Here is a 20,169-nt window from a genome sequence, read left to right on the forward strand (position 1 = left end):
CACACACGCTTGAAAATTCAAAACAATGTTCTTTATCACAAAATTCAAAAGAAACAAAGCACCCTTTTTGTATTGCAAAGAGCACTCGTCCCAAAACAACCTTGTAGACTGTACAATTTCCTTAATCAGTCCTTAAGTACTTAGCTAGCAGCTGTGAAGAAACGTCACAGCCCTCCTTCTTCCAACGAAGTGAGACACACACACTTTGCTCTGCTTTGGTTCCAAAGGCATGAAAAATCAACAAAGTCCGGAAAACAGCAAAGCATGGTCCTGAAGAACTGCAATCAGATAATCTTCCACAACGGCCAAACCAACACGCTGCTATTTGTATCAGCAGCTCTAATTACTAGAGCCCCACCCAAACACAGGTGGTTTCTCTTATCTCCTGTAATATGTCCTCAATTGGTCTCTTCTACGCATAACTCTGCGCCTGCGTTGGTCCAAGACTTCTGCATCCGAATCGACCAAAGATAATGGAGATTGGCTTCCTGGGCTGTGTGCCAAGCCCCCCTCTTCCAAGTCACTCCCGCCTTCTTCTTCGTCCGAGGAAACTGCACTCTGTCAGCAATAAAACAGGCCTATGACATGTTGATGTTTCCCCTGCATCCACCTCCACATTCCTGGGGCAGGAGCTGGGCCAGAGCCAACCACAACAAACTGTATTGGGTGAATTGTGCTTTTTATGAATTGATAGAATATTTTGATCAAACTCTCTATTGGAGTCACAGCATGATACAGCTGTTGTAGCATTAGTATTAGCATTTAGACTTATATACCATTTCATAGTGCTTTTACAGCCCTCTCTAAGCAGTTTACAGAATCAGCCTATTGCCCCCAACAATCTGGGTCCTCATTTTAGCCACCTCGAAGGATGGAAGGCTGAGTCAATCTTGAGCTGGTGGTGAGATTTGAATTGCTTAACTACAGCTAGCAGTTAGCTGAAGTAGCCTGCAGTGCTGCACTCTAACCACTGCGCCACCCACTCCTCTTTTCTGACTATAGCTCTCCTTAGCAACCTAAGAGGAATCCCAACCTTCCTTCCATTTTACACTGCCAAGGATGGTCTCAATGATTGCTTAGTATGGAAAATCCTGCCTTTCTATGTCTCTAATAAAGACAGTGGCAGCCTTGGTGCTCTCTGAACTAAGTACACTGATGATATAACTTAGTTTAGTAATGAAATGTCTGCAAGGAAAACCACCCAGCTCATAGAGCACCTAGGACCCTGCGGTTCAACTCTTGGCCTTTCCCCACCTCTGTCTCACGATACACTAAAACAGGGGCAGGCAAAGTTGGCTCTTCTATGACATGTGGACTTCAACTCCCAGAATTCCTGAGCTAGCACGATGGGCTCAGGAATATTGGGAGTTGAAGTCCACAAGTCATAGAAGAGCCAACTTTGCCTACCCCTGCACTAAAACAATAACATTTCATTTGCATTCACCAAATTACTTCATCCCATCTCAGTGTGCTTAAAAATAGTCCTTTCTACCTGGTATCTGGTATTGCAGGTAGCTCCTTTATTTTTTCTTCTACTCCATTCATTGTAGGGAGCAAATAACTATGAACCTATAAGTAAACAACTGTGAACTTATGAGAATTTTTTTTCTCTTGGGAAAAAAACTAGAGGAGCTATTAGTGAGCAACAGGTTTTTTCCTAGCCTTGCAGTACCTTAAGGATTATTTTATTAAAGCACTTACTTTCAAGCACATTATTAAGTTTAATCTGATTGATTACACACACTGTTTTAAATCGTTTTGACTAGTTAATCAAGTAATAAATGCAATATCTGTTTTACAACTATAATGGGTGTGACCTACCAGCTGCTTTGGAAGTAGTCACTAACCATAGGTAATTATCACTGTCTGCAACTTATTCATTTCATTTCCCTCTAGCTTCTCATTTGTTTACTTATTGACTAATTTTACTTTATCTCGCATCTTCCCTGTTTTTAAGCCGTGTACACCCCCCACACACTTAACCACGTTAACCACCGGGTACTGAGTAGACACCACACACTGAGCCATGAACTGACCACAGTGGGTTATCTTGCACAACACGTCGGCCGACCGTGTTGGTTGCGGCTGTGTGAACATCACACCCTGGTGGCAGGGATTTGACGAAGGGGACAGTAACCCGCAGGAGTTTATAGCGCAAGACAATCAATTTCCCCAGTGAGCAAAATCCTTGAGGGCTTTGCTGCGCAGGCCGACACCACCAGCGCCCTGGAATTCACCTCACCAAACGCCCCGAATGAAATCCTAACTCTCGTCCTGGGCGGAGCAAGTTTTTTTTTTTTTGGGGGGGGGGGAGAACTTTAAGAAAAGTTCCCCAAAAGGGAAGGTGTTAAATGTTCGGTTCAACAGGTGAGGGGCGGTGTTTAAAGACGCGGTTCTCCAAACCGCCGGCTGGGCGTGAGGGAAAGTTTCCCTCAAGCCGTGAGGGGGGAGAGAGAGAGAGAGAGAGAAGCAAAGCGCGCGAGGCTGGCCCGGGCCTCGCCATTCCGAAATCCAGTCATTGTTGTGCAGAAGAGCCGACGCGCAGCTTGGTGGCACCAGACGCCTCCCTTTTTTTTTAATCCCCCTGCCTGACTCCGGATCCCGGCCCTGCCGCTCCTTCAGCCTCTTTCAAGCTCCGGAGTTTGCCGCTCTCCGCAAACCCAGCGCTTGATTTCAATCGGCAGCCGAGCTCCCAATCTCCCCTCACGCAGCGCGAGCGAGCGAGGCGAGAGCGCGCAGGAGCGTCCGCCCGCCCTCTCGGCGAGGAAGCTTCCCCGGGCGCTCGCTTCGAAGTAGCCGAGCCGTTCGCCTTGGAAAGCAAGCGCCCTCTCGGGGGCTCGTGATTGGCGGGCCTCCGCATGGAGCTTTCGGCCGCCTCTCCCCGGAGCCCCGAGGCGTAGCAGCCGCCTCCTCCTCCTCCTCCTCCCTTTTCTCCCTCAGCTCCGCACCGAAGTTTTGGGAAGCGTCGGGGAAAAGTTTGCGCGACGCGCTCGGGGGGCAGGAAAGCCGCCTCCGCTTGCCGTCGCCAGCATCATGGCGAGCAGGCCAGCCGGGTCGGAGGAGGAGGCCGCCCGACCAGCTCCCTGCTGCTGCTCCTCCGCCGGCTCGGTTCTTCCCCGGAGAAGGGACGGCGGCGTACAAAAGCGGCCGCTGTGGATCGTCTGCATGGCACTTTTCTGGAGGTTCGGCGCCGCCGCCGCCGAGTCGGAGTTTTCCATTCTGGATGAAGCGCAAGTTTTGGCTACTCAGATGCGAAAACTCGCCGCGGAGGAGTTGGGCGTCGTTACTATGCAGGTAGGTGAAGGTTTCCCATTTCCCCCTGACTTGTTTTCGTTTTCTTTTTCCGCCTTCCCGGTTTTCTTTTCATTCCCCCCCCCCCTTCCTGGTTTTTCCTCCTTCCTTCCCCCCATCTACTTTCGACGCTCTTCCTTTCCCCCATTCCTGGATTTTAGTATTGTTGATGCTTCTCCAGAAACTCCAGTTTTTCACTTCTTTAAAATGCCTGGATGGAAAAAGGTAGCTCGGGCGCCTCGATTTTATCCGGAGCCGGAGGGAATCTCTTGGCCGGGAGGTCCCATCCATCCCTCCGTGGAGACCCGTTTGGGGCGGGGGGGGGGCAAAGGAAAGTTTCTCCATAACCAGAACGTGCGCTTTCTCACGACCGCTTACTGACTTCTTGATCCAGGCAGCCTCCCCGTACCCTTTTCATAGGGAGAGAGAGCATCGGTGAATGCTGAAACACGATCTCCTGGATTTTTAGCTTGCTGCCTCCTGGGCACAGAGAGAGAGAAAGAGAGAGAGAGATGCTTTCGAGGGTGGGAGGCAAAGGGAGAGAGACGCTTGCAACTGGGCATTCTGCATACTTTGGGGCTGCCTTCAAAGATTCGCTTAAAAAACAACAACAAGCTACCTTGGAAGAAATTAGACGGAAATCCGAAATCTTTTGCACGTCCCTAGTTTTGGCCGATTGGAAAAATTAAATCCGGTTTTCATAAATAACTGAAGATTGAACTAAGTGTGAGAAACCAAAAGGTTTCATTGTTTTAGTGGGCCAAGTTTTCTTCAGAAAGAAAGTTCATGAAAAAAACTGACTCGGTAACTCTGATATTGATTGATTGATTGGATTTGTATGCCTCCTCTCTCCGAGGACTCAGGCGGCTCACAACATATCAAAACAATAAACAATATATATATAAATCTAAAAAATTCAATTAATATAGCTTAAAAACTCTAATAACATTTAAAATCATTTATTATTTTATTTTAGCGACCTATTTATTGGGACTAAACCGGGCTGTGTTTTGCAATTTCTCTTCTGCATTGCTTCATTATTTCGGGTATGGCTTAATAATAATAATAATAATAATAATAATAATAATAATAATAATAATAATAATATAATAATAATAATAATAATAATTTATTAGATTTGTATGCTGACCCTCTCCAAATTAAATTGGGCACTTTATGGTAACTGATAAAGAGGTGGGAAAAGAAGGCCTTGTTTTGGATAAAAAACATTCTCACCAAAAAAACATCCCTATTAGAGATTTGAGAGGCCAAAAAAAAGGGGGGGAGGAAGATAGCAAAAAGGAGTAGATGCAAAACATTAGGACTGTAAATGGAAATATGCTTCAGATAAGCATAATTTGCGTTTCTAATTTAAGGATCTGAGTTAACTAAGTTAATTTCTTTTCTGCAAAAACTCATTTCCTGACCCTTGGATAATTTGCTCCAGTTCAGAGGGAGCCCGATGATTAGTAATTATGGTCTATCCCTGCCTTTGTGGTTGCATATTAATGACAGTTTGAGTATTGTCCTTGCTGCAAAGGAGGTTAATAGCTGTGTTACTGCCACCGAGGGCCAGCTCCCTGGACAAAAGGTGAAATTGGATCCCCAACACCCTGCAAATGGAAGTAGTCAGTGGCAAAGGCAGTTTTTAAAGCTTCCCAGATTGAAAAGGAGACACTTCTATGGAAGCAGCAGGGGTCTGTGCCCAAATGGCTCTTTATCTTCTTCAAACCCCGCTCCCTTCCATTATCTTTTGAAATATTTTTGTTTCACTTCCCTCCTGGGGCTCAGCCTTTGTCAGTTCTTCTCTTCCTGGCCTTTATAGTAAGAAGCCATGCATTAAAATGACTTCGCTTAACAAGGTAGATAGTAGTAAATTATTGATACACTGAACTATGGAGAATTCACAAGTCACTTCTTGCAAAAGCCAAAAGACGATTTCTCCCTCTGAGAAGCCTATATGTATACTCTGTGGTCTCTTGCAAATCTGTTAAGGATTATTGCAGGTTTTTCCTTTTTTTTTGGCATGTAAATGTGTAGTGAAACTGGATCCCTTCATTTGAAGGACTTTGCATATCTTTGGGTATGTATGAGACCCCTTTTAATCCAATCAAGGTGTATTAATAACATACACATTGATTATACAAGTGCTTTCAGATGTGTAATTTAAGCATATTTAGCTAATAAAACCGCCTAAGAAAGGCAGATTTTTAAAAAAAATATTTTTTTCAATAAAAATACCCATTGCAAATTCTAACTACTGTATAGCCTACTATTCATAAGGGAAAAGTTTAAAGCCAGATGCCCTCAATAGATTAAAGCACTTTTATTAATACTTATTATTGTTCATTTTAGAGGAACCTATTTGTGTTATAAAAGTTATTTGAAATGAAGGCTGTGATTTCTGAAGTAGAAACACTGTTATTTTAGAAGGCTGTGATTTTATTGATTTCTGGTAATAACTAGGCAAATATTCTGGTTATACTGAAAATCTCAGGTCGTAACAATGGTATATGATACGATTGCCCTATAGTTCTAAATGTGGTCAGGTGCCCTATAATTGGAATAGATATACAAGAATAGACATTTACTTAATTACTAATCTGCTCTGAGTCGATGGAACAGCATAGAAGAAAACTTAGAATAATGGTAACTGAGGTAAAAGAAATTATACGGTTGAGGTTTGAATTGAATTGTGATACAGATGAAGTAAAATTAGATCAGATGATAGGTAGTACTGAAGGAAAAAAATATTGTAGATATTTTGGATTTGACCCTGAACATTTTAGTAGGGATACAGCTGGTTGGGGCAGTGAAGATAGATAAAGGTCTGGAGGTAATTGTGTAAGTTTAAAAAATGTAGTACTGTATGAGACAAGTAAAAGATTAAAATAGAAAAAATAGGTTGCCACTCCCAAATCCATGAGACCAATGAGGAGAGGATCTATAGCTGAAAGGCATCATGGTGTTTATTCCAACTCTGAAGAATAGTAAACCATGTTTTGATCCATTGTGAAATTTTGGTCCTGAGGTAAGTTGAAATATCAGGATCTGTGGAACTGTACTGAGAGGTTGACTTGATAAAATTTGCATGTATGGGAATTAAACAAGATTGCCTATGGGGAATATGAGAGGGAGCAAATGTTTTTCATTCCCTCATAAATGGATGAAGAACAATGGCCAAATCTCTTTTGGAAAGGTGAGAAGAAAAACCAAGGGAGCATTTTGTGCCAGAAGCCTCCATCATGTGAACATGTCTATAAGAACAAAATGCTGCAAGAGGCAGAACGCTTTTTAGAAATTAGGTGAACTGTCTGACTAGATTATAGCTGTGAATAGTGGTTTCCCCCCTTTGTGTTTAATGCAGTACAGTATTTCAATTCTAATACCAGACATTATGAAAAATGTAGGGGTCTTTTTGTGGGAATGGCACTTTTTCTTCAGATTATAGGGATTCATATGCTTATATAGTGGGAAATATTCACATTTATTGCATTGGAAGTTAAGGTTGGGACAGGAATATATTATCCTAAATAGTAAGCGTCAATTAAGACTTGTTTATATTTTCATAGCAAAATAATGAATGCTTTGATCAAGTTTATTGGTATAACTGCGTAGCTACTTTAAAATTTTTGCATGCCTCATGCTTTATTTTTGATTTAGATTGGAAAATATAGCCTTTATGCTTGGTATAGTAGAATGTAAAATGTATTCCATATTTTGAAGTTTAAAACTTAATTGTTAATTGAGGTTTACAAACAAGGCATCTTAACAAGATTCTTAATTAGGTACAAAACAATGCTTGTGATTTACACAAACACACATACACACACACACACACACAGAGAGAGAGAGAGAGAGAGAGAGATTACTTTGTCATCTATGTAAAATGCCAACATTTTACTTCATTCTTCCTGTTGAAAAGGTTTCTACAACAACATTCAATGCATGGCTTAGCATTGACAATAGATACCATGTTCATAGATTTGTGCCAAATAATGCGACAAAACGTGGCCAGTCATTATATATATATATATATATATATAAAAAGTCTGCAACTTTTAACTTGGATGGTTGCTTATAGGCCCCCGCCATCCCCTACTTTAAAAGTATTAATTTTTGTTGCTAAAATATAGTCGGGTGAAATCCTCCCGGTTTACTTGTGCCTGTTGGTTGTCAGAGAGCCGGACATGAAGGTAGGCTTGGACATGCTTGGACACTACCATTTGGGTTCTTTTACCCTCTGCGCATGCACAGAACTCTTTCCACATGTACAGAGGGTAAAAGAACCCAAATGGCGTCATCCGGGTGAGTAGGCGGAGCCTTGCACTGCCTCTGCGACTGGCTGTCCGACGACTGACAGGCACAAGTGAACCCGGAGCATTTCACCCATGAATATAGTATATAGTTTGCACTTTGAAAAAGTTTGATTTATTTGGACATATACTTATAGCAGTGTTTCCCAACCTTGGCAACTTGAAGATAATTGGACTTCAACTCCCAGAATTCCCCAGCCAGCGAATGCTGGCTGGGGAATTCTGGGAGTTGAAGTCCAAATATCTTCAAGTTGCCAAGGTTGGGAAACACTGACTTAGAGGAGACAGGGGAGTATTTTGCAGTAATGATACGAATATTTGTTTCTTGAAACTCAGTGACATATGAATTATGCACTTTTACCAGGAATGAATCCCATTGAGTTAAGAAAGTAAATATGTATAAAGCCAGGTGGATTAGCTAATATGTTGCCTACATCACATTTAACTCAAGATTTTTTCAGCTGAATGTGCATGGTTTAAACTTGAAAGGCATTATTTGAATTGGTACTGGGTGATAACCAATGTGATTCACTTCTCATTCATATGTACACTACATGTTGTCTGTTTAGAATGATAATCACATATGTGACATCATAGGAAACCTTATACATAGGTGTGCTGTGGCCGAGACATGCATATTTGCTGATTCCTTTTTCTAAATAATGAAAAATAGCTTCAGGTGACTCCCAGCTTGATTTCAAGAAATCTAGATGGGTCATTCTTTTCATACTATGACGTGTTCTGCTTAGAATGTGATCTGCTTTTTAAACACCTTTGCTCTGGTTTTTTTTCTCGGCTGGACCTGAGATCACCTGTAATCTTTTTCTTATTTGTGTGCTTTTTTTTAAAGATCTAGAGACTGTTTTCTTTGTATTTGTATTTAAGTTGATCCAACTAGTTTACATGCCAATCTTGGAATTATCTATAAAATAGAAGAACAGAATTTGCTGACAAGATGGATCAGCAACATACACAAAGGTCAGGCTTCATGTCAATATTGTAAGAATTGATCATTTCATGTTGATTTAATCCTGCTATTTGTTTTGGATGAAAGCCATCTCTTAAAATCATTGTTAAAATATGTGCAGCCTGGAAAATAATTGCATCGACCCTTCGGCTAGAACAATTCACTACTTTGGATTTATATTGTACATCTTTTGTTCACGGCAAGGACTGCAGTAGCCAGCAAATCTCTGTTGCATAGGCAGGAAAATGAGGCCGGTGAATATTCTGCCATTTCTGTTATAAACCTTGTGTCAGGAATTTCCCGATTCGTGTCTTGAGAAATGGGGTGGGATTACTGTAATTCTGAGCTGTTCCCCTGTCTCTTAGGTACGACATGTCATTGGGATTAAATCATGTGGCATGAAACAGAAACATAGAAGACTGATGGCAGAAAAAGACCTCATGATCCATCTAGTCTGCCCTTATGCTATTTCCTGTATTTTATCTTAGGATGGATATATGTTTATCCCAGGCATGTTTAAATTCAGTTACTGTGGATTTACCAACCACGTCTGCTGGAAGTTTGTTCCAAGGATCTACTACTCTTTCAGTAAAATAATATTTTCTCACGTTGCTTTTGATCTTTCCCCCAACTAACTTCAGATTGTGCCCCCTTGTTCTTGTGTTCACTTTCCTATTAAAAACACTTCCCTCCTGAACCTTATTTAACCCTTGGACATATTTAAATGTTTCAATCATGTCCCCTCTTTTCCTTCTGTCCTCCAGACTATACAGATTGAGTTCATGAAGTCTTTCCTGCTACGTTTTATGCTTAAGACCTTCCTCCATTCTTGTAGCCCGTCTTTGGACCCGTTCAATTTTGTCAATATCTTTTTGTAGGTGAGGTTTCCAGAACTGAACACAGTATTCCAAACAAGGCGGTGTTCAATTCTGTTAATCTGCTTGTCTAATAAGATGAATCCTGAATAGCCACATGACTAAATACTGGTCAGGGTTGATATTGATTGAAGCAATATAATATAAATCCAGTAAACAGATATATAAATAAAATGGATCTTCCTGAGGATCACTAATTGATTAAAGCCATCTCGACCTGTAGCAAGCAAGGCAGCAAATAAATATTATAAAGGAAATAAATAAATAAAAAGAGGTGAATACATCACACAATGAAGGGATGTCAAGTATTTGTGTTAGTCCTGGGCTTTTTAATTTTAATGGTCAAGTATGGAGACAGGAGGTAGTTCTTTGGGTTTCTGTTTAGCTGTATTATTTTGATAGGCATAGGGTCATAGAAGCAATGCAAGAATATATAGGATTTTGGTTTGCCGATAAAAAAAAATTTCTCCCTACATTAACCAAATCAGGTACACTTCTCATAGAACTGCAAGAATGTTTAGTGGGTTCCATTATGTGTATTTAGTTATACCTCCTTTTCCTATTATACTTGTATGCCTTTCCAGCCTTTAATAGGTTTTTAGTGTTGCCTAGCTTACATTAGAAAGGGAAAGTTTGAAGTAATAGTACGGTATTCCATAGTAAAAGTATGGTATTAACTGTCTCAGATTTCTACTTAATGAAGGAGAAATAGATTCGACATATACAAGGGTCAGCAGTTCATTTCAAAGTTGGGAGTACCTAATAACAGGATGAAGTATTTTGCTGGCTAGAGATTTAGAATAATAAGAATTGTTAGGTTGCCAAAAATTGTCAACACTTTTTGACATAGTACTGCTTTTAACATTAGTATATACTGTATATTTGGCTTGAAAGGGTTCTGTTATACATTCTACATTCATTGTGTTTCTATCCAAAGCCTTATGCATTGCTATTTTTATTATTCTTTTAACATTATAGAGCTGAAAGAAATATAAGAAGGGGACATTTCTGTTTCTTGTTCATTTCTTTTGTGTGTTTAGTAGTACTTGGGCCAGAGATGGGTTCCTGGTTTGGACCAGCTCTATAGAACCGGTAGTAACTTGATGATCTGGCTTGATAGAACCGGCAACAATCCAGGCCCGCCACTCCCCTGAGCTGGTTCTCCTGGTGGCACCATAGGCGTGGCCCCCTACAAACTGTTGTCTCTCGAACATGGCCGAAGTTTCCCACGCTGCTTCGGTGAGCGTTCCTCAAGAGATGGGTTTGCAGGGGGCTGAGCTAATATTCGTGATGGACAGCAAAATCTGGCTGCTCCCTGGACCAGACTCTGTTTACCACTTTGAGTGCCAAATGGCAGGCGACGAGGTTTGCCTTGCGCCACCAACTGGTGTAAATATATTGAGGCGTAATGCTGATGCTGTACAAATGCTGATGCCACACTACAGCACAGAGAAGCAGCTGGAGTTTGCTGTCCATTGAGGATGCTAGCTCGGCCCCCTGCAAACTCGTCTCTTGAGGAGCGCTTACTGAAGTGACGTGGGAAACTTCCCCAAGAGACAAGAGTTTGCCGGAGGGTGAACTAGTGTCCTCTATGGACAGTAAACTCTGGCTACTCCCTGGTCCAGCTACTATTTACCACTCTTGAGTACCAAGCAGCAGGAGAAGATGGCTGCCTTGCACCACCTGTTGGGGCAAATATACCGAAGTGGAATGCTGATGCTGTGCAAATGCAAGTAGTGCTTTGCTCCCTCAAATTCCAGCCATTGCAACCTCCACTTTGGCCCACTGGTGCAGCACCCCCACTACCACAACACACCATTATTTCATTCCGGCCAGTGAGGGCTGTGCTACTTTTTGCAGGTTTCACCACCTGCAAAGTTGCACATGCCACGTGCCACTATCTATGGCAGAGGTTTTCAGCCGCACCATCGGCCTGTCCCATATTCCAGAGCCGTGGGAGTCACAGGACTGGCCCTTTGGTCATCCCACAGCAGTTCCTTCACTCAGATGCATGAAAAGGAAAAGGAAATTAAAGGAAAGAAGGAAAGGAAAGAAAGAGGAAGAGGAAAGGAAAGAAAGAAAGGAAATGTAAGGTAGGAAAGGAAAGAGAAGGAAAAGGAAAGAAAAGACGAAAGGAAAAAGGAAATTTGTATTTGTATTTATTGGATTTCTATGCCGCCCCTCTCCATAGACTTGGGACGGCTAACAACAATGATAAAAACAGCATGTAACAATCCAATTAATAAAGCAACTAAAAACCCTTATTATAAAACCAAACATACACACAAACATACCATGCATAACTTGTAATGGCCTAGGCGGAAGGAATATCTTAACTCCCCCATGCCTGGCAACATAAGTGAGTCTTGAGTAGTTTGCAAAAGACAGGGAGGGTGGGGGCAGTTCTAATCTCCGGGGGGTAGTTGGTTCCAGAGGGCCGGGGCCAACACAGAGAAGGCTCTACCCCTGGGGCCCGCCAAACGACATTGTTTAGTCGACGGGACCCGGAGAAGGCCAACTCTGTGGGACCTTATCGGTCGCTGGGATTCGTGCGGTAGCAGGCGGTTCCGGAGGTAATCTGCTCCAATGCCATGGAAGGAAAGGTAGAAGAGGAAAGGAAAGGAAAAAGGAGAGGAAAGAAGAGGAAAGGAAAAAGAAGGAAAGGAAAGGTAGAAGAGAAAAAGAAAGAGAAAAAAAGAAAGGAAAGAAGGAAAGGAAAGGAAAGGAAGAAGAGGAAAGGAAAGGAAATCAGGAAAGGGAAGGGGAAGTTAGGGGAGGGAAAGGGCTACAGCTACAGCTCTGGAATATGGGACTGACTTTCCCAGCAATAGTTTTCAAATATTTAACGTCAAGTGAAATGGGCCAGTTTAATAACTCACGGCCTTTTTATAGTTTCTGGTTGCTGTACAATCCCCCCCGGGTTTTTTTTCTTAAAAAAAAAATCAGTTGGAAACTTAAAGAAACCAAAAGCAACCCAAAGTGTTACAGCTGATAAATCTGTATGGAATCATTTTTCTTACAAAAACAATCTGCAGTGTAGTAATTAGAACTGAAGGAGCGAAGTTTAAAAAATCATCTGGTTTACATGATTGTGTGTTGGTTCAGTTCCAACCATAACAGCCTTTTTAAAATGCTCCAAGAATGCCCCAAGTCTACAACCGTTTTTCATCCTCTTTTTTTTTTTTAAATAGCCAAACATTTTGGAAAGATGTAACAAGGTCCTGATGGAAAAGCTGTTAATATTGTTATGCTTAGGAGAACAAATCTGAATTTTTAATTAGGCTTTAGCTGTTTCTTTGGAGCATCAAGGCATCATTAGTGATGTAAGTCTTGTTGCATTTAGCAGAGAGTGACATTTTGCTTCAAACGCAGAGAATGCAGCTGTCCTGAGCTGATAAAAGTTGCCAAACATGGTGCAGCAAGGTGGATTCATTGATAATTAGCTGTCCAATTCCATTGCTATGTTGAAGGACCCTGCCGGTCATGTACCAAAAAAAAAAAAAAAGAAAGAATGAGAGAAAACAAGAGTTATTAATTGGGTGAAAATCCAAAAGCCTCCACTCCAGCTATTGTAGGGCTGATAAGATATTTTGTTAAGACAGCATATATGTAGTGTAAATGTTAGGTGCAACTTCTTCAGAAGAGTGCTATTAATTTGAAAAGAACGTAGGCTGTGATGATCGCTTCTTGACTGTCAAAAGAATAGCCTTGGCCCAAGCAGTATCAACAAATTGGGGTAGCAGATACCTATAGTCTAATATGTCTGAATGAAAGATGTTTTTTATACGGAATACACATACTCTTGGGTCTATTGTATGAGGAGGAAAAGGATCCCAGGGTGGTGCGGTGATTAGGGACTAGAAATAAGGATATTGGATATATACTTTTCCTGAAAACAACCGTAAACCTACAGTTTAGATTAGATTAGATTTATTGGATTTATATGCCGCCCCTCTCCGTAGACTCGGGGCGGCTCACAACAGTGACAAAAACAATACATAATGACAAATCTAATATTTACCAATCTAATTACAGTTTTAAGTTAAAAAGTTCATAAAAGCAACCCCAATATATATAAAAAACAAGCACACAATCAATCAATCACCAAAACAACATGGGCAAGGGGGAGATGTTTCAATTCCCCCATGCCTGACGGCAGAGGTGGGTTTTAAGGAGTTTACGAAAGGCATGGAGGGTGGGGGCAATCCTAATCTCAGGGGGGAGCTGGTTCCAGAGGGTCGGAGCCACCACAGAGAAGACTCTTCCCCTGGGTCCCGCCAGACCACATTATTTAGTCGACGGGACCCGAAGAAGGCCAACTCTGTGGGACCTAACTGGTCGCTGGGATTCGTGCGGCAGAAGGCGGTCCTGAAGATATTCTGCTCCGGTGCCAATATATATAAAAAACAAGCACACAATCAATCAATCACCAAAACAACATGGGCAAGGGGGAGATGTTTCAATTTCCCCATGCCTGACGGCAGAGGTGGGTTTTAAGGAGTTTACGAAAGGCAAGGAGGGTGGGGGCAATCCTAATCTCAGGGGGGAGCTGGTTCCAGAGGGTCGGAGCCACCACAGAGAAGACTCTTCCCCTGGGTCCCGCCAGACCACATTGTTTAGTCGACGGGACCCGAAGAAGGCCAACTCTGTGGGACCTAACCGGTCGCTGGGATTCGTGCGGCAGAAGGCGGTCCCGAAGATATTCTGGTCCGGTGCCATGAAGGGCTTTATAGGTCATAACCAACACTTTGAATTGTGACCGGAAAGTGTACTAGAATCAACTTCAACCCAATGTTATGAACTGATATATAACAAACTATACAAATTATAGATGCTAATAGAACTTGTGTATTAATTTCTCTTTTCTTTCTGCCCCCCTCAATACCCTTCTTATTTTTCTGTACTCCCTGTCCCATCCCCCCCTTTTCAATAAATTAATAAATTATTTTTCCAAAAAAAGAGAAAAGAAATGAGGATATCTTCATTTTAAAAGCAGCTTTACTTGTATGGCATCACAGCGTAGATCTCATTGAATGAGAGTTATTGAAGTTGTGATGGGGGATTTATCACTGTTACTTAGTCACAGTTGTATTTATAATTCCATAGTCACAGGATCGCAATTTAAAGGGCACTTGGCAACTAGATAACAATTAGGATGGTTGTGGTCCCACAGTTGTGCGATCACCATTTGTGGCTTACCTTGCTGAATTCCAACAAAGTCAATGGGGCAGTTGGCAGGAGGGGGCAAATGGGATTGTATGACATCGCACTTAGCAATGTGGAATTTGCTTGGTGATGGCAATTTAAACTGCTGTTTTAAGTTGGCATGAGAGTGTGACATTACGATTTACAACTTCAACGGATGGAGTTGCAGGTTCAATTACCATTGTTAAACAAGGACTACTTGATTTCGTGTACAATTGCTAAACTAGAGTAGGAAACCTGAATGCAGCCTCTGCAGCCTAACTCCGCCCCAGCCACAAACCTAGTTCTTGAGGTCATGATGTAGCAATGTAGTAACACTGGTATTTTAATTTTCGCAGCTCAGTTTGTTTTGTCCCCCACCCCCTTCTCAATCAGAATTATACTGGAATTGGAAAGGATGTGTAGGTTGGAGATGAAAAGTGAAGCAGTTGTGAGTCCTGATCAATATTGGATGAGAGATTATCATAAAATACCAGGGCTGTCAACAAGGTCTAATGCCTTTCAGTTTCTCCGTACTGAAGGAGCGGGTCCAGCAGTCACATGGGTTGCTCATGTCCAATCCGGTGGAACTGAGCCTAGTGTTAAAAAAGCTTGCTGGATCCGCCCCTTCCCCAGAATTCGCTCAGTTCTCGCATCCTGCGGTTGTATTGTGCTAAGCTCGTTCAACATTCTAAACTCCTTCCCTTCGATCTTTCCTCAAAATTAGTAAGATATTATTATACTTATTTGTTTACTTGCCTTATTAGCGCCAGCCGTTTGCGGCTCGGCTTTTCCTTTGGGAGAAGTAGCGGTTTCGTTTTCCCGCGGCTTTTTTTGCCGTTTACGATTCCCGCTGCCGCTTGTGGATTTTTTGCAATCCTTCGGCCCGGAGGTTCTTCTGCAAGTATTTATATATTTATTTATTTATTGTGCTATTGTTAAAGGGCTCGAAAATACCTCCTGCGGTGCGAGACGCTTTATCTAGTCTCCTGGACTTAGTCGATCGCTTCCCCTTTAAAATTTCTGTTACGGAGCGATTTTTTTCGGCGCGAAGGCCTTCGCGCCTTTTTAATTTAGGCCCCTCGTGTTGGCCTTCTGCCAGCCGCGGGTGCCTTAGTCCACCACTCGGATCCTGGAGTGGGCTTTGGGACGCTCAGGCTTAATTCTCCACCGGCTAAGCCTCCAACCAGAGTGCCTTGGTTACTTTAGTTAAAGTTTAGGGAGGCTGGCCACGCTGTATTTGGGGACACGAACTCTGGGTTTGCCCAGATTGCCCTCAAGTCTCAGCAGCTCCGAGGCCTAGGAGCAGGATCCTTTCCTCTTGGGAATACCTTGAAATTCTTCTCCCTAATAATCCAGTTTTTGGCTCAGCCTTGTCTTCTGTTAATTGTCAGACTATGGCTTCCTTTCCCAAGAGAGGCACCACTCAAGGTCCCAGAGAGGCCAGGCCTACAGGCGATGAAATTACCAATATCCCCCAGGCCTCTACCTCCTCTTCCTCAGGAGCACGCCCCTTGACCAAAGTCACCAGGGCTGAGAAGAGAAGGGACCAAGCCCTACAAAAGATCCATGATAAATCAGCAAAGCGATTGAAAGTACAGGCCCAGGTGCTCAGTAGTCATGACCCCCCAGAGGCTCCTAATCTGCCTTCTTCTGGGGTCACTGTGTTATCTCTGGATGAGCCAAACCTAGACAGACCCCAACCTAACCTATGGGGATTAGGTCCAGAGGAACCAGATATTATCGAAGATTCCTCCCAGCCAGGATCTTCTCAGGCTTTCAGGGAGTCTTCTGCTATTCCTGCTGATATTTCTAGTTTACCTCCAGAATTCCAATCTATTTTTTCTGTGTTATCCAAGGCCATTGATGCTAAACTTTCTGCCATCAATGCGCCCTCCTTACCTCACCCATCTCCTCGTCCCTCCCGTCCCTTGGGTTCTTCCCCAACGGTTAGAGCTCCAATTCAGGATGAATCAGATTCCTCTCAGGATGAATATGAGGATGTGGAAGAGGATGAGGATCCATTTCAGGGCCTCTCAGACGATGAGGAATCCCAAATAAAGGTTCCTTTTCCTGTTACTATTTTTCCTTCTCAATTGTTTAAATCTCTCCTCCTCAAAGCTAGAATTTCCACAGGATTAGCGGCCCAAGAGAAGCAGGCCACCACATCCACTGACCCTCCGGAGGAGAATTTACCCTACTTCACAGAGGAACAGGAGGATAACGAGGTAATCCCTATGCCTAAATTGTTTAAAGATGCCTTACTTAAGCAGTGGGATTTCCCAGCTTCTGGGCTTAATCCCACTACCAAGGACAAAAAGTTGTACAAACTCTCTTCTTCCTATGAGGATCTCCTATCTTTTCCCAAACCGGATGAACCTGTCAAAATTCTTCACTCGGCGGCTGCCGTGCCAGGCGAAGCAGAGGAGGTCCTCCGTCCAGAGGACAAGCGTATTGAACAGATGCTCAAAAGAGGGTTCACCGCTGATTCCTGGGCTATTAAAAGTTCCGCAGCGGCTTCCTTTTTCTCCAGAGCCATGCTTCTGTGGCTTCGCCAACTTCAACAGCATATTCCTCCCGATGATTTAAGAGGTCAACAGGACTTCAACAAGGTATTTGCAGCTGCTCAGTACGTGGCTGATGCCACTTTACAGTCCACCAGATTCGCAGCCAAGTCTATGGCGGCTTCCACAACGGCGAGAAGACTCCTATGGCTTCGCCCCTGGCAAGCTGGAGTACGTCAGAAGTGGCAGTTATCTCTGGGACCATTGAAGCGCGATCTGCTTTTCGGAGATCTTCTGGATCCACTCCTCACGGAAACCACGGACAAGAAGAAAGTATTGGGTCCAACCACCAAAAAGACCACCAAAACGCAGTCCTTTCGTCGCCCAGGGCGTCAACAAGATCAAGCGGCTACCTATCAGAGAATCCCAGGTCAGTATTCCCCCCGCTTTCGTTCCCAAGGTAGGGTCTCCAGGGGCAGAGGTTTTCGCTACCAAAGAGGAGCTTCCTCTAACAGGGCTTCAAAAAAACCTAAATGGTAGTTCTTCCCCTATTCCCATAGGGGGCCGCCTAGCCTTTTTCTCCTCTAGCTGGCGTCTCACTTCCAAGGATCCCTGGGTTATTGATACTGTTCAAAAAGGTCTTCTTTTAGAATTTACTTCTCCTCCCCCTAAACGTTTTATTTCCTGCCTTTCTCCCAGGTCCTCCTCAGATCGTAACCGTATGGAGGAGGCCATTTCCCACTTAGTGTCCATCAGAGCCATTCAACCGGTTCCTCCCGATCAGAAAGGCAGAGGTTTTTACTCCATCCTATTTATGGTTCCTAAGGCCTCCGGAGGTTGGAGAGCTATATTGGATCTAAAGAAGTTAAACCTATTCATCAAATATAGAAAGTTTAAGATGCACTCCTTACCATCCATTTTGGCCGCCATCCACCCGGGGGATTTCATGGTTTCATTAGATCTCACTGAGGCCTACCTCCATATCCCTATAGCCAAATGCCACAGGAAATTCTTACGTTTTGCATTCCAGGGCAGGCATTTTCAGTATAGGGCGATGCCATTTGGCCTTTCCTCGGCCCCTAGGGTCTTTACAAAGCTCTTGGGGTCGCTGGCGGCCTATATCCGGGCTTCGCCCATCCACATTTTATGTTACCTAGATGACATTTTGGTTCATGGGAACTCCCTAGAGAAAGTGAAAGTAGATCTTTCTGTCACCATGTCAGTTCTACAGGACCATGGTTTTTCCATCAACTTTGACAAAAGTCACCTCCAGCCTTCCACTTCCATTTTGCACCTGGGATCCATTATTAATTCAGAATCCTCCCAGGTTTTCCTCTCTCATGAGAGAAAAAACAGTATAGGGGAGTTGATTTCACGCATTTTACCCCAACCGTCAGTTTCCATAGTAACTCTGTCCTCTCTTTTGGGGAAGATGGTGTCATGCATAGGCATCATTCCCTGGGCTCGCCTTCACGCTAGGGAACTACAGTGGCTTCTATTACCCTTTCAGAGGTCGGGGCACAGCAACTCAGGTCGCCGCATTGTCATCCCACCGATTGTTCGCAGATCTCTCAAGTGGTGGATGTCTCCGGCCATGGACAAAGGATCCCCTTTCAGATGCCCGGAACAATTCGTCATCACCACAGATGCCAGTCTATCGGGATGGGGCGCCCATGCCCAGGGGATGATAGCCCAGGGCACGTGGGCCCCGGAGGAAGCCTCCAAGCCAATCAATTGGCTAGAGTTAAGAGCCGCTTCCCTAGCTCTGAAACAATTCTATCCTCGCATCCCAAACCGGCACGTTCTCATTCTCACCGACAACATTGCCACAAAAAGCCACATTTGCAGACAGGGGGGCACGAGATCCAAGGCCCTCATGAGGGAGGCCCTCAAGTTAGGCCTTTGGGCAGAAAAACACCTTCAGTCGCTCCTAGCCGATCACATCTCGGGGAGCCTCAACGTCCAGGCGGATTGGCTCTCTCGAGCGACGATAGACCCAGGAGAGTGGAATCTCCATCAAGACCTGTTCCATCAGATCAGTCTCAAATTCGGCCTACCAGTACTGGACCTTTTCGCGACCAATGCGAACGCACAACTCCCTCGCTTCTTTTCCAGATTTCCATCCCCGGGAGCAGAGGCAATCAATGCCCTCAGGAGCCCCTGGCCTCCAGGACTCCTGTACGCATTCCCTCCAATCCCAATTCTCCCGGACGTGATTCACAAGGTCCTCAGCGAGAGGGCTCGAGTAATCCTAATCGCCCCTCATTGGCCCCGCCGGCCCTGGTTTGCGGACCTGCAACAACTGTCCGTTCAGGACCCCTGGCGACTCCCCGTTTCGGGGGATATGCTACGGCAGGGGGCCTCATTCCATCCAGACCCGGAGTGGTTCCACCTCACCGCCTGGCTGTTATCAGGAGAGACTTAGAACTACGGGGACACGACCCCGACACAGTGGAGGTCATTTTAAAGGCCAGAAGAGGTTCGACCAATCGAATCTACGACCATACATGGTCTAAGTTCCACCAGTGGTGTCTACTGGAGGGGTTTTCTCCCCTGTGCATCCCCATACACAGGATCATTTCCTTCCTCATGCAAGGTTTCCATCAAGGTCTCTCCACCAGCACCCTCCGGCGTCATCTGGCTGCCATTTCCTCTGTCCTAGCGGGGCCCCGTAGACAGCCTCTCCGTTCCTTTCCAGAAGTTCAGGAATTCCTCAAGGGTATAGCCAACCTCAGACCTTCCAAGGTCCACAGATACCCTTCCTGGGATCTACCACGGGTTCTCCATTCCCTCACTCAGGCACCCTACGAACCCCTAAAATCTGCGTCCCTAAGGTACCTATCTTTTAAGGTAGCATTCCTGGTGGCTATTACCTCGGCCCGACGCATCTCGGAGTTGGCAGCCCTTTCAATCAGGCAGGATCTCTGCCAATTTCATCAGGACAAGGTAGTATTACGGCTGGACCCCACCTTCTTACCCAAGGTCAGTTCCATGTTCCACAGAACCCAAGATATTGTTTTACCTTCCTTCTG

The 20,169-nt window shown here is 44.0% G+C and overlaps 1 protein-coding gene across 2 annotated transcripts in view; it reads left to right on the top strand.

The window, feature by feature from the left end:
* Window positions 1-2,654: 2,654 nt before the first annotated feature.
* Window positions 2,655-20,169, top strand: part of CACHD1 (cache domain containing 1) — a 181,961-nt gene continuing 164,446 nt past the window's right edge. Inside the window, exon 1 of one of the 2 annotated variants that reach the window (XM_070746074.1) lies at window positions 2,655-3,294. In XM_070746074.1, coding sequence (XP_070602175.1) covers window positions 3,034-3,294 — 261 coding nt within the window. In that variant the 5' untranslated portion in view covers window positions 2,655-3,033. The remainder of the gene's footprint in view (window positions 3,295-20,169) is intronic. The other variant, XM_070746073.1, reaches the window with a different exon arrangement.

This window comes from Erythrolamprus reginae, chromosome 3 (assembly GCF_031021105.1).
Source record: "Erythrolamprus reginae isolate rEryReg1 chromosome 3, rEryReg1.hap1, whole genome shotgun sequence".
NCBI classification, from domain to species: domain Eukaryota; kingdom Metazoa; phylum Chordata; class Lepidosauria; order Squamata; family Dipsadidae; genus Erythrolamprus; species Erythrolamprus reginae.